At 46.1% G+C, this 13944-nt stretch overlaps 1 protein-coding gene across 3 annotated transcripts; it reads left to right on the top strand.

Annotated features, from left to right (window-relative positions):
• The first annotated feature begins 2952 nt into the window (after positions 1–2952).
• On the top strand, positions 2953–11974 carry LOC115437221 (erythroferrone). 3 transcript variants are annotated; one of them, XM_030160441.1, is made up of 8 exons: positions 2953–3576; positions 4886–5002; positions 5278–5392; positions 6899–7032; positions 7261–7372; positions 7554–7692; positions 7796–7874; positions 10981–11974. In XM_030160441.1, exons 1-8 carry the CDS (start codon positions 3361–3363, stop codon positions 11077–11079), a joined length of 1011 nt encoding a protein of 336 aa, XP_030016301.1. In that variant the 5' UTR covers positions 2953–3360; the 3' UTR covers positions 11080–11974. The 3 variants fall into 3 exon arrangements, with proteins under 3 accessions (XP_030016301.1, XP_030016300.1, XP_030016302.1); XM_030160440.1 differs by having other exon boundaries at positions 7551–7692; XM_030160442.1 differs by having other exon boundaries at positions 2956–3576; positions 7611–7692.
• The last annotated feature ends 1970 nt before the right edge of the window (positions 11975–13944 follow it).

Below are 13944 nucleotides of genomic sequence, written 5' to 3'. Positions count from 1 at the left end.
AGACTGATCCTATTACCTGACTTAACCCCCCCCACATCCCTCCCTCCCTCCCTCCTCTCTGTGAGTACGTGTGGTGTGTTTAAGGACAGTTGTGCAGTTCACTCCAATGTCCAGCAGAGGGAGCTCCAGTCAACAATAAACACAACTTCAATCTTTTTTGCTGAATTAAAAACAGGACTTTATTATATTTTCACTGATACTGAAGCTGAAACATGGAACAGCAGCAGAAAAAGTTTTAGATCAAAGCATTCACAGCTTTAGACCAAATTAATTCCATATTTTACTCCTAAAAATGGGAATTCTCCCTGTTTTTTATATTAGTTTTTAATGGTTTTGTGTTTGATTCTGTTTCCTGTCGTTGACTGAATCAGCTAGTTTTATCGTCACTATTTTTATGTTTTATTACAAACACATGAATGAATGAACGAATGAACAAACAAATGGACGAACGAATGAATGTATGAACAAACAAACGAATGAATGAAAAAAATGAATGAATGAACAAACGAATGAACGAGGAGGAGACTGGTGTTTGGTTGGTGTTATCTTTTTTTAAACTTAATGTTATCGTTGACTCAGTTGCCTTTGTGTTCTAATGTTTATTGCAATGTTTGGTTCATCCATGGGAGACATGGACATCTCTGTCTTCGCCATCTTCTTTGTCTTCATCGTCTTCATCTTCATTGTCTTCTTCATCTTCTTCGTCTTCTTCATCTTCTACATCTTCTTTGTCTTCATCTTTTCGTCTTCATCATCTTTTCGTTTTTATTGTCTTCTTCATCTTCATCTTCTTCGTCTTCTTTGTCTTCCTCATCTTCTTTGTCTTCGTCATCTTTTCGTTTTTATTGTCTTCTTTGTCTTCATCATCTTCTTCATCTTCATCATCTTCTTCGTCTTTTTCATCTTCATCCTCTTCATCTTCATTGTCTTCATCATCTTCTTTGTCTTCTTCATCCTCTTCGTCCTCACTGTCTTGTTCGTCTTCTTCATCTCCATTGTCTTCTTCATCTTCTTCATCATCTTCTTCATCTTCTTTGTCTTCTTCGTCTTCATCATCTTCTTCGTCTTCATCGTCTTCTTCGTCTTCTTTGTCTTCATCGTCTTCTTCGTCTTCATTGTCTTCGTCTTCATCGTCTTCTTTGTCTTCATCGTCTTCTTCGTCTTCTTTGTCTTCATCGTCTTCTTTGTCTTCATCATCTTCTTCGTCGTCATTGTCTTCTTCGTCTTCATCTTCTTTGTCTTTTTCGTCTTCTTTGTCTTCTTCGTCTTCATCTTCTTTGTCTTTTTCGTCTTCTTTGTCTTTTTCGTCTTCATCGTCTTCTTTGTCTTCATCTTCTTCGTCGTCATTGTCTTCTTCGTCTTCATCTTCTTCATCTTCTTTGTCTTTTTCGTCTTCTTTGTCTTCTTCGTCTTCATCTTCTTTGTCTTTTTCGTCTTTGTCTTTTTCGTCTTCATCGTCTTCTTCGTCTTCATCGTCTTCTTCATCTTCATTGTCTTCATCTTCTTTGTCTTCTTCATCTTCATTGTCTTCATCTTCTTCTTTGTCTTCATTATCTTCGTCATCTTCTTCGTCTTTATCGTCTTCTTCATCTTCTTCATCTTCATTGTCTTCATCTTCTTCGTCCTTATCGTCTTCTTCGTCACTCAGACCATCTGCTCTGATGTCAGTTACATCATTACAGTGTGTGATGATGACACACATGTGTGATGTAACAGGGAGGGGCGTGTACGAGGGTGTGTCCCTCAGGGGGTGTGTCTGCTGTCTATCAGTGTCCCTCAGATTCAGGGGAAACGGTGGAACAGACGCCAACCTGTCAGACACAGGCCACGCCCACCTTATCAGTCGCCCAGTGTGTCAGTGTGTGTGTGTCTTTGTGTATGTGTGTGTGCCTGTGTTTGTGTGTGTGTGTGTCAGATCTGGTGCAGTTCTGGTGCAGTTCTCTTGCAGTATCAGTGCAGTTTTAGTGCAGTTCTGGTGCAGTTTTGGTGCAGTTCTGGTGCAGTTTTAGTGCAGTTCTGGTGCAATTTTTGCGACCTCCATGTCACTGGTTCAGTTCATGAAATGACACCATGAAAGGCTGTGAATGTGATGGATTCCAGTGAATCAAAGCGTATGGTTCAAATGACTGTGATGTGTCTGAATCGATGGTTCCTGATCGTGGAGTCCAGGTGTTGTGGAGGTTTGGGAACCTTGACATGAGCATGTGAACTCCTTCCTGACCGGTTCTCCTCACCTTCAGGCTTTAGTTTCCATGCCTCTGAGGTGAATCGTGCAGTATTTTGTTTTGTCTGCGGAGGCTGGGCTGAAAACTCGACAGTGTGTGAATGAGGTCTGTTCCCGGTCTGAGGACGACACCGCGGCTCCAGTTCAAGTCCTGGACCACGTTTCAGAACCGAACTTAGGGCTCCAGAGCTTTGGGTTTGAAGCGGAGTCATGTTCCAAATACCAGGTTCTACGAGTTTCAACACGTTTATTCAAGATGAACAAAGCCATGAACAAGGAAAACCTGTGGGTGAAATGGAAAACTGAGACGTATTTGTAGTAGAACTGAAACACTTTGGTGTCAAATGTTGTTGAGATGCTTTAACTCAGTTCATCCTTTAATGACCGTGAATAAAAACAGACAAAAGGAACCGAAGAAGAACCAAGTCATGAAATCAGAGGCTGCACATGATCTGACCTTTGACGTCATCTGTCATTTTCACCTTTATGGTTGACGTCTTATTTCTTTCTTTGTGCATCTGTCGTGTTGTCTTTCCTTTGTTACTGTTTCATCAGTTCAAATCAGATGCACGACCAGACCAAATACAAATAGTGGATAATTCACCTCAAATGCATTCAAACCAAAGCCTGTTTGTAAAATGTACAGATATTTATGTTAAAGTTTAGGAAGGATCAGCTGCATTAGGACCCTGAGGAGGAGAGGGAGGAGGAGGAGGAGGAGGAGGAGGAGGAGGAAAACTAAGTCTGGAGGCAAAGAAAGACAAACGATGGCAGGGCAGATCAAATAAATCCAGAGACAGACAGAGAGACGCTGCAGAAACATTAAGGAACAGACTGAAGACAGACAGAGTGACAGCAGAGACACAGGCTGATAGAGACGAAGGTGGGGAGGGGGAGGGGAGGAGGGGGAGGAGAGGGGGAGGAGTCTGAGCAGGAGCAGATAAAACCAGAAGGAGGAGAGGAGGTCGTGGAAAAAGAGGAGGAGACAACGAACCACCCACTGAGGAACAAACCACCACTGTTGGACCCAGACTGTGGAAAAGGAAAGACAGGAAAGCGCCGACACACTGAGGAACACAAATAACCACAGAGGTGCATGATGGGAGCCGCCTAGCTCCACCAACTCCACAGCCAGCATGCTGCTCAGGTTAGCCCAGGGAAGGAGCCCCTCGGCTGGGGCAGGAGGCCAGCAACGGCCCCCTCTGCAGCTGGGGCTCAAGATGATGATGATGATGATGATGATGATGATGATGATGGTGGCGGCAGTGGGAGGGGCCAGTGCTGAGGCTGCAGAGAGCGAGGAAAGTCAGGAGATCCTGGAGGAGGACGAGACAGTCAGCGATGAGATCCTGGTAAGAAAAAGGTCTGGGTCTGAACAGGGTCTGAACCTGGTCTGTACAGGGTCTGAACCTGGTCTGCACAGGGTCTGAACATGGTCTGTACAGGGTCTGAACAGGGTCTGAACCTGGTCTGTACAGGGTCTGAACCTGGTCTGCACAGGGTCTGAACCTGGTCTGCACAGGGTCTGAACATGGTCTGTACAGGGTCTGAACAGGGTCTAAACAGGGTCTGAATCTGGTCTGAAGGGGGTCTAAACGGGGTCTGAACAGAATCTGAACAGGGTCTGAACAGGGTCTGAACAGGGTCTGAACCTGGTCTGAACCTGGTCTGTACAGGTTCTGAACATGGTCTGAACAGGGTCTGAACCTGGTCTAAACAGGGTCTGAACGGGGTCTGAACGGGGTCTGAACGGGGTCTGAACAGGGTCTGAACAGGGTCTGAACCTGGTCTAAACAGGGTCTGAACAGGGTCTAAACAGGGTCTGAACAGGGTCTAAACCTGGTCTAAACAGGGTCTGAACAGGGTCTAAACAGGGTCTGAATCTGGTCTGAACAGGGTCTAAACGGGGTCTGAACAGAATCTGAACAGGGTCTGAACAGGGCCTGAACAGGGTCTGAACAGGGTCTGAACCTAGTCTGAACAGGTTCTGAACAGGGTCTGAACGGGGTCTGAACAGGGTCTGAACCTGGTCTAAACAGGGTCTGAACGGGGTCTGAACGGGGTCTGAACAGGGTCTGAACAGGGCCTGAACATGGTCTAAACAGGGTCCGAACGGGGTCTGAACAGGGCCTTAACCAGGTCTAAACAGGGTCTAAACAGGGTCTGAACAGGGTCTAAACAGGGTCTGAACAGGGTCTACACAGGGCCTGAACAGGGTCTGAACAGGGTCTAAACAGGGTTTGAAGGGGGTCTGAACAGGGTCTGAAGGGGGTCTAAACAGGGTCTGAACAGGGTCTAAACAGGGTCTGAACAGGGTCTACACAGGGCCTGAACAGGGTCTGAACAGGGTCTAAACTGGCTCTCAACAGGGTCTGAACAGGGTCTGAACGGGGTCTGTACAGGGTCTGAACAGGGTCTACATGGGGTCTGTACAGGGTCTGAACAGGGTCTACATGGGGTCTGTACAGGGTCTGAACAGGGTCTAAACGGGCTCTCAACAGGGTCTGAACAGGGTCTGAACGGGGTCTGTACAGGGTCTGAACGGGGTCTGAACAGGGTCTAAACAGGGTCTACACAGGGTCTGAACCTGATGTAAACCTGGTCTAACCAGGGTCTGAACTGGATCGTTGACTTGCTTTGCTCTGTTTTGTTGTTGTCCAGGAACCGGTGACCTCTGACCTTTCCCGAGTGTCTCCTCTCAGCTCATGGCTGATCTTCAGAAGGAACTCCAACAAAGGGGAGAACAGGAGAACCAAAGCATCTAGGAGGAGCTCCAAGGTCTGGATGATGTTCTGTTAACGCAGAGTATCCCAGAACCAGGTCTGGATGAGGTTCTGTTAACATAGATTAAACTGGAACCAGGTCTGGATGAGGTTCTGTTAATGCAGATTAAACTGGAACCAGGTCTGGATGAGGTTCTGTTAATGCAGATTAAACTGGAACCAGGTCTGGATGAGGTTCTGTTAATGCAGATTAAACTGGAACCAGGTCTGGATGAGGTTCTGTTAACGCAGATTATCCCAGAACCAGGTGTTTTGTGTCTTTGTCTGCAGCATGGTCTTCCTGGTCCTCCTGGACCTCCAGGACCACAGGGGCCTCCAGGACCCCCAGCGCCCCTCATACCCCAGGAACAGGAGCTAATCCAGAATCTGCAGCGCAAACTGAAAGGTGAGATTCCACAAAGACACAGACAAGGGTTTTATTAGAACTGACTGGTTTAAGTCAATGGAGCTGAACTACAACTCCCATAATACATTTCAGCAGAAAGCAGCCAATCACAGACTGTCGTGCAGTTAAGCATGATCTGTAGCTTCAGGTTGTTTGCATGATTAAAAAACATGAACAAAAAGACGCCATTAAAGATGCAACATGACGTCCAGGACGTAAAAGACCAAACGAGGTGTAAATGGAACAAACCTGGGACAGAGGGTCCAGGGTCTGTCCTCGTCTCCACACCAGGACCTTCTGAACCACATGAACCACCTCATCTGGATCCTCTGAATGTAGAGGAGCAACATCCAAAGTCCTCCACAAGACCCGATTCTTAACCCTATACCGAAGGCAGAACACAACCCCCCAGACCTCCACTGTGAACAAGACCACCACCATGACCAAGACCACCACCGTGAACAAGACCGCCACCGTGAACAAGACCACGACTGTGAACAGGACCACGACTGTGAACAAGACCACCACCGTGAACAAGACCAACAACGTGAACAAGACCACCACCGTGAACAAGACCAACAACGTGAACAAGACCACCACCGTGAACAAGACCACCACCGTGAACAAGACCACCACCGTGAACAAGACCAACAACGTGAACAAGACCACTACCGTGAACAAGACCACACTGTGAACAAGACCAACAACGTGAACAAGACCACTACCGTGAACAAGACCATGACTGTGAACAAGACCACTACCGTGAACAAGACCACACTGTGAACAAGACCAACAACGTGAACAAGACCACTACCGTGAACAAGACCATGACTGTGAACAAGACCACCACCTTGAAAAGGACCATGAACAGGACCATGGCAATCGTGGATCCTTCAATGGCAGCTAAGTGCTAATGCTAATACTAGGTGCTTTCTCTCATGTTTTGGTGGAAACGGTTCATTTGTAATCAGTATGTATCAGTATCAGTATTAGTATGATGAGTCCGAACCCAACCAGAACCAAACAGGTGAAGAGTCCAAACCCAACACCTTTCATTTTATCGAAACACATTTAGTTCCTGTGCATGAAAACCAGGCCGGGCCGAGGCCTCCTGGTGGTGTGGGTTGCCCCCATCCTCCCTGGTCTGTAGTGGACTGGTAAAGGGATATGGGTCTGTAGTGGGTCTGTATGTTGGTCTGTATAATCTCTGCTCTGTCTGGATGTCAGGCGTCTGTTTCAGTCTGTCTCAGTCTCTGTCCTTAATAGGCCTCATTCTGCAGTTCAGATCAGACTGGGCTCACACGCTCCATTCTTCACATTCCTTACATTCCTGAGCACTGATGGAGCGTCTTCACCGCAACTGAGGGATTCTGATTAACCTTCCTCCTCTTCCTCTTCCTCCTTCTCCTCTTCTTCCCCCTCTTCCTCTTCCTCCTCCCTCTCTTCCTCCTCCTCCCTCTCCTCTTCCTCCTCTTCTTCCCCCTCTTCCTCCCCCCCTCCTCCCAGACATGGCCACTGCTGGAGGAGTGTGTCTTCTGTGTGATGGTCCTCCTCGGGTGTCCACGTCGTTCCTCGGTCGCCTCCTTCAGACCATCTCCATCCCACGCCGGAGCCTCCTGGAGCTTCAGTCATATGGAAAGGTCACATAAACACCAACAGACACACCACCTTTAATTCTACCGCTCCATTATCTGAAAAGAATGTGTGCACACCTTGATTTGCCTGAGGCTGGAGAAGATCAACTACCAAAGCTCATACATACAGTGTCCCTTTGGCGTTTCTACTAAAATGCAACTAGAAAAACGCAAAGATGACTTTACTTGTTCCCACTCTGAATTCCTCTGAACCTCTGACCTTTGACCCTGCAGCCGCTGGACTCTGAGCACAGCCTCCAGAGGGGTCAGAGCTTTAACACCAGCACCGGCCGATACACCGCTCCACTGTCGGGCTTTTACCAGATCACAGCCAGCCTACTGATTGGTAAGAACTGCTGATTGGTCCTCTAGTACAGGTGGAGGTCAGGTGGGAGGCGGAGTTATGTCACTGACGTTTCACCTTGACACTAAGCTAGCATTAGCATTAGCTCACCTGTCATGTCTTCCTCATCTCTGCTGATGGATGGATGGATGGATGGATGGATGGATGGATGGATGGATGGCAGACAGACCTGTGTGGCTGATGGACATGTCCTCACCTGTGTCCTCACCTGTGTCCTCAGACTCAGGGGACCGGCTCCAGGTTCGTCTCAGGGACAGTGTCCGAGCAGCGATCTGCATCGAGTCCCTGTGTCAGAGTAACCTGTACGTTTGCAGACGTTCCTTCATCCTCACAAACGTTTCTGTTTTACCTGAGCGATCCTTATCTGCCGGGAGGTCATGTGACTGCTTTACTTTTTGTGGTCAGGTCAGTGGAGTCGGTGATGGGTGTGGCTGTTGCCGGGGGAACGTTCAGCCTCCTCCTGACAGGAACTCTGTACCTTCAGGTGAGAAATCCAACCCTTCTGCTGGTATCCTTCACATCAGCTCCATTTGAGTCAGCTTTTACAAAGGTCAAGATGTTTCCATTTGTATGACATGGAATTAGTATGACCATGTGACCTGTGACCTCTGACCTGTTGTTTGTGTGACCTGTGATCTTTTCTTTATGTGACCTGTGACCTCTGACCTTTTGTTTATGTGACCTGTGGTTTGTGTGACCTGTTGTTTATGTTACCTGTGACCTCTGACCTGTTGTTTGTGTGACCTGTGGTTTATGTGACCTCTGACCTGTTGTTTATGTGACCTGTGACCTCTGACCTGTTGTTTATGTGACCTGTGACCTCTGACCTGTTGTTTATGTGATCTGTGACCTCTGACCTATTGTTTGTGTGACCTGTGACGTCTGACCTGTTGTTTGTGTGACCTGTTGTTTGTGTGACCTGTGACCTCTGACCTGTTGTTTGTGTGACCTGTTGTTTATGTGACCTGTGACCTCTGACCTTCTGTTTATGTGACCTGTGACGACCTGTTGTTTATGTGACCTGTTGTTTATCGGACGTCTGACCTGTTGTTTGTGTGACCTGTTGTTTATGTGACCTGTGACCTCTGACCTTCTGTTTATGTGACCTGTGACCTCTGACCTGTTGTTTGTGTGACCTGTGACCTCTGACCTGTTATTTATGTGAACTGTGACCTCTGACCTGTTGTTTGTGTGACCTCTGACCTTTTCTTTATGTGACCTGTTGTTTGTGTGACCTGTGACCTCTGACCTGTTGTTTGTGTGACCTCTGACCTTTTCTTTATGTGACCTGTTGTTTGTGTGACCTGTGACCTCTGACCTGTTGTTTATATGACCTGTGGTTTATGTGACCTGTTGTTTATGTGACCTCTGACCTGTTGTTTGTGACCTCTGACCTGTTGTTTATGTGACCTGTGACCTCTGACCTGTTGTTTATGTGACCTCTGACTTGTTGTTTATGTGACCTGTTGTTTGTGTGACCTCTGACCTGTTGTTTATCTGACCTGTTGTTTATGTGACCTCTGACCTGTTGTTTATCTGACCTGTTGTTTGTGTGACCTGTGACCTCTGACCTCTTGTTTATGTGACCCGTTGTTTGTGACCCGTTGTTTGTGACTTGTTGTTTGTGTGACCTGTGACCTCTGACCTGTTGTTTATGTGACCTGTGGTTTGTGTTACCTGTGACCTCTGACCTGTTGTTTATCTGACCTGTTGTTTATGTGACCTCTGACCTGTTGTTTATCTGACCTGTTGTTTGTGTGACCTGTGACCTCTGACCTGTTGTTTATGTGACCCATTGTTTGTGACTTATTGTTTGTGTGACCTGTGACCTCTGACCTGTTGTTTATCTGACCTGTTGTTTATGTGACCTGTGGTTTGTGTTACCTGTTGTTTATGTTACCTGTGACCTCTGACCTGTTGTTTGTGTGACCTGTGGTTTATGTGACCTCTGACCTGTTGTTTATGTGACCTGTGACCTCTGACCTGTTGTTTATGTGACCTGTGACCTCTGACCTGTTGTTTATGTGATCTGTGACCTCTGACCTATTGTTTGTGTGACCTGTGACATCTGACCTGTTGTTTGTGTGACCTGTTGTTTGTGTGACCTGTGACCTCTGACCTGTTGTTTGTGTGACCTGTTGTTTATGTGACCTGTGACCTCTGACCTTCTGTTTATGTGACCTGTGACGACCTGTTGTTTATGTGACCTGTTGTTTATCGGACGTCTGACCTGTTGTTTGTGTGACCTGTTGTTTATGTGACCTGTGACCTCTGACCTTCTGTTTATGTGACCTGTGACCTCTGACCTGTTGTTTGTGTGACCTGTGACCTCTGACCTGTTGTTTATGTGAACTGTGACCTCTGACCTGTTGTTTGTGTGACCTCTGACCTTTTCTTTATGTGACCTGTTGTTTGTGTGACCTGTGACCTCTGACCTGTTGCTTGTGTGACCTCTGACCTTTTCTTTATGTGACCTGTTGTTTGTGTGACCTGTGACCTCTGACCTGTTGTTTATGTGACCTGTGGTTTATGTGACCTGTTGTTTATGTGACCTCTGACCTGTTGTTTGTGACCTCTGACCTGTTGTTTATGTGACCTGTGACCTCTGACCTGTTGTTTATGTGACCTCTGACTTGTTGTTTATGTGACCTGTTGTTTGTGTGACCTCTGACCTGTTGTTTATCTGACCTGTTGTTTATGTGACCTCTGACCTGTTGTTTATCTGACCTGTTGTTTGTGTGACCTGTGACCTCTGACCTCTTGTTTATGTGACCCGTTGTTTGTGACCCGTTGTTTGTGACTTGTTGTTTGTGTGACCTGTGACCTCTGACCTGTTGTTTATCTGACCTGTTGTTTATGTGACCTGTGGTTTGTGTTACCTGTGACCTCTGACCTGTTGTTTATCTGACCTGTTGTTTATGTGACCTCTGACCTGTTGTTTATCTGACCTGTTGTTTGTGTGACCTGTGACCTCTGACCTGTTGTTTATGTGACCCATTGTTTGTGACTTATTGTTTGTGTGACCTGTGACCTCTGACCTGTTGTTTATCTGACCTGTTGTTTATGTGACCTGTGGTTTGTGTTACCTGTGACCTCTGACCTGTTGTTTATCTGACCTGTTGTTTATGTGACCTCTGACCTGTTGTTTATCTGACCTGTTGTTTGTGTGACCTGTGACCTCTGAGCTGTTGTTTATGTGACCCGTTGTTTGTGACCCGTTGTTTGTGACTTGTTGTTTGTGTGACCTGTGACCTCTGACCTGTTGTTTATCTGACCTGTTGTTTATGTGACCTGTGGTTTGTGTTACCTGTGACCTCTGACCTGTTGTTTATCTGACCTGTTGTTTATGTGACCTCTGACCTGTTGTTTATCTGACCTGTTGTTTGTGTGACCTGTGACCTCTGACCTGTTGTTTATCTGACCTGTTGTTTGTGTGACCTGTGACCTCTGACCTGTTGTTTATGTGACCCGTTGTTTGTGACTTATTGTTTATGTGACCTGTGACCTCTGACCTGTTGTTTATCTGACCTGTTGTTTATGTGACCTGTTGTTTGTGTGACCCGTGACCTCTGACCTGTTGCCCTGTGCAGGCGGGGGAGTACGTGTCCATCTTTGTGGACAATGCCACCGGCTCGTCCCTCAGCGTCCTCCAGGACTCATTGTTCTCTGGGATTCTACTTGGGGTCTGATGTGGATCCGTGGCCTGGATCAGGGAAACCGGACAGATGAGGTGCCGGACAAATGTGGTGGTTGTTTTGTCCACAGCTGGACGTTAGATGAGGACATGCTGGACTGAGACCTGAAGGTATTGCATTTGATATTAAACTCGGGGTGGTCAGGAGACACCCTGAAAACAGGCGGACAGGTTGGGGTTTCCAGAACCTGAAAGCAGCGTCAACAACGAGACTGATGATCAGTGGAGGATCTACACACAGGCTTATTGAACACCATCTAATGGACAGGAGAGGAAGTGCAGCTGGTGGACGCTTCAGCACATGCAGACCAGATGTTCCATGAACCGTCACCCACAGCAGAACCTCCTCAGATGTTCTTTGAACCTTCACCTCCTGCAGAACCTCCTCAGATGTTCCCAGAACCATCACCCACAGCAGAACCTCCTTAGATGTTCCATGAACCGTCATCCACAGCAGAACCTCCTCAGATTTTCCATGAACCATCACCCACAGCAGAACCTCCTCAGATTTTCCATGAACCGTCACCCACAGCAGAACCTCCTCAGATGTTCCGTGAACCGTCACCCACAGCAGAACCTCCTCGGATGTTCCGTGAACCGTCACCCACAGCAGAACCTCCTCAGATGTTCCGTGAACCGTCATCCACAGCAGAACCTCCTCAGATGTTCCGTGAACCGTCACCCACAGCAGAACCTCCTCAGATGTTCCGTGAACCGTCACCCACAGCAGAACTTCCTCAGATGTTCCATGAACCGTCACCCACAGCAGAACTTCCTCAGATGTTCCATGAACCATCAGCTCCAGCAGAACCTCCTCCTCCCTTTCCTCATATTTATTGATATAAACAGGTTGTGAATAATTATGACAATAAAGTTTTTACTTGTTGACATATTATCGTTCAACCTCCAACTTTGTGTCTTTAACCTTGTTTTCACCCATAAATTCACTAAGAAACTAAGACTGTTCCACCTTTGGTTCTGAGGCCCCCTGTGGATCTGAGGCCACCTGTGGTTCTGATGTTCTGAGGTCCTTCGCTCTGATGTTCTTCACTCTGATGTTCTTCTTTCTGATGTTTTTGTTCTGATGTTCTTTGTTCTGACGTCCTTCGTTCTGACGTCCTTCTTTCTGATATTCTTCGTTGTGATGTTCTTCGCTTTGATGTTCTTCGTTCTGATGTTCTTCATTCTGAGGTCCTTCATTCTGATGTTCTTCATTCTGAGGTCCTTCATTCTGAGGTCCTTCATTCTGATGTTCTTCATTCTGAGGTCCTTCATTCTGATGTTCTTCATTCTGAGGTCCTTCATTCTGATGTTCTTCGTTGTGATGTTCTTCAGCCTTCACATCCTATTCCATTTCTGCTGCACAAACACAACCACCACAAACGTTGCCGTTCTCTTCAGTGTGGTTCTGTAAATGCACACAGACTTAGATGTTCTGGACATATTTGTCTCACTGTTTAGAGCCTGTCCTTGTGCTGTGGGACAGAAGACACTGGATCCGTCCACACATCCCCTGCTTTGACACAAACACAGGGTTTGGAGGCGGAGCCACATGACATCATCAGAACTCAAAGTGGAACAGAATGTTTGGTATCAGCCTACGGACACACACAGGTCCAGACCCGGGTCCAAGTCCCAGGTCCAGGTCCCTGGTCCAAGTCCCAGTTCTAGGTCCAGACCTGGGTCCAGGTCCAGACTGGTGTGTGTCAGTCCCCCCTAACCAGTCACTTCGTCCGTCCACACTGAGCTCCATTTAACATCAGAGGAAGTCTGTTCTGTTTATTCCAGAACACTGTACCCCACCAAGGTAGACCCCCACCACACACACACACACACACACACACACACACACACACACACACCCCTGACACCAACCCCCCCTAATCAATCAACACCAAAATGTAATCATTTGTTCCTTGTGCCAGTATCAACATTTCCTGAAAATTTAATGAAAATCCTCTTATAACAGACAGACAGACAAACAAACAAATGAACAAACAGACAAATAAATAAACAGACAAACAGACAGACAAACCCTGATGAAACATCAGCTTGTTCCGTTCTTTGGTGGAGGTAAAAACACACAAACATACATGAGGTCGACTTTGGTCTTTAATTATAATAGACTCTATATTTTGAGATTTTGTTTCTAATCATGTTTTTTCCTTTTTTCTCTGTATTAAAGAACAAACAAAGGCACGGGTGCAAATAGGACTAAATACATAGATATCAACAACCATCAAGACTGCACATTTTTGGAGACAGAAAAATAAAAAATAAAATAAATTGTGTGTGTGTGTGTGTGTGTGTGTGGGGGGGGGGGGGGGGGGCAAGGTTATTATCATGAACGAAAACTAACAAAATGACGAAAACTAGAATTGAAAAAACATTTTCATTAACTGAAATAAATAAAAACTACATAAGAAAAAAACGATAACTAACTGAAACTGTATTGTGTGTTTACAAAACTGACTAAAACGTCTAAAAATTATGGATAAAATTCCCTTCGTTTTCGTCTTTGTCAATGTCGGACTGATACAAAATCGATTTATTTTGCTCTAGCAATTTTAGCTGCTGGCACCATTTGATATTTAACGGTCCGTCACTTGTGGTTTCCAGTCGTCTTCTGGTCCCCACTCTACCTGAAAACATGGAGACTAAAGTTTGGAGAAAGCAGCAGAGTCCTGTCTGGGATTTATTTGAATACAACGGAGAAGAAGAGAAAAGAGACGACAAAACTAAAATTAATACTAAAACTAAGCATTTAGATAAAAGTGAAAACTAATAAAAACTAGCAAAGCTGCTCTAAAAACGAATTAAAATGAACTGAATTAGAGGAAAAAAAAAGGCAAAACTAAAT

The sequence above is a fragment of the Sphaeramia orbicularis genome, chromosome 17, assembly GCF_902148855.1.
Source record: "Sphaeramia orbicularis chromosome 17, fSphaOr1.1, whole genome shotgun sequence".
NCBI lineage: Eukaryota > Metazoa > Chordata > Actinopteri > Kurtiformes > Apogonidae > Sphaeramia > Sphaeramia orbicularis.
Note: the sequence above shows the minus strand (reverse complement) of the source record. Positions and strands in the feature narration are given on the sequence as shown.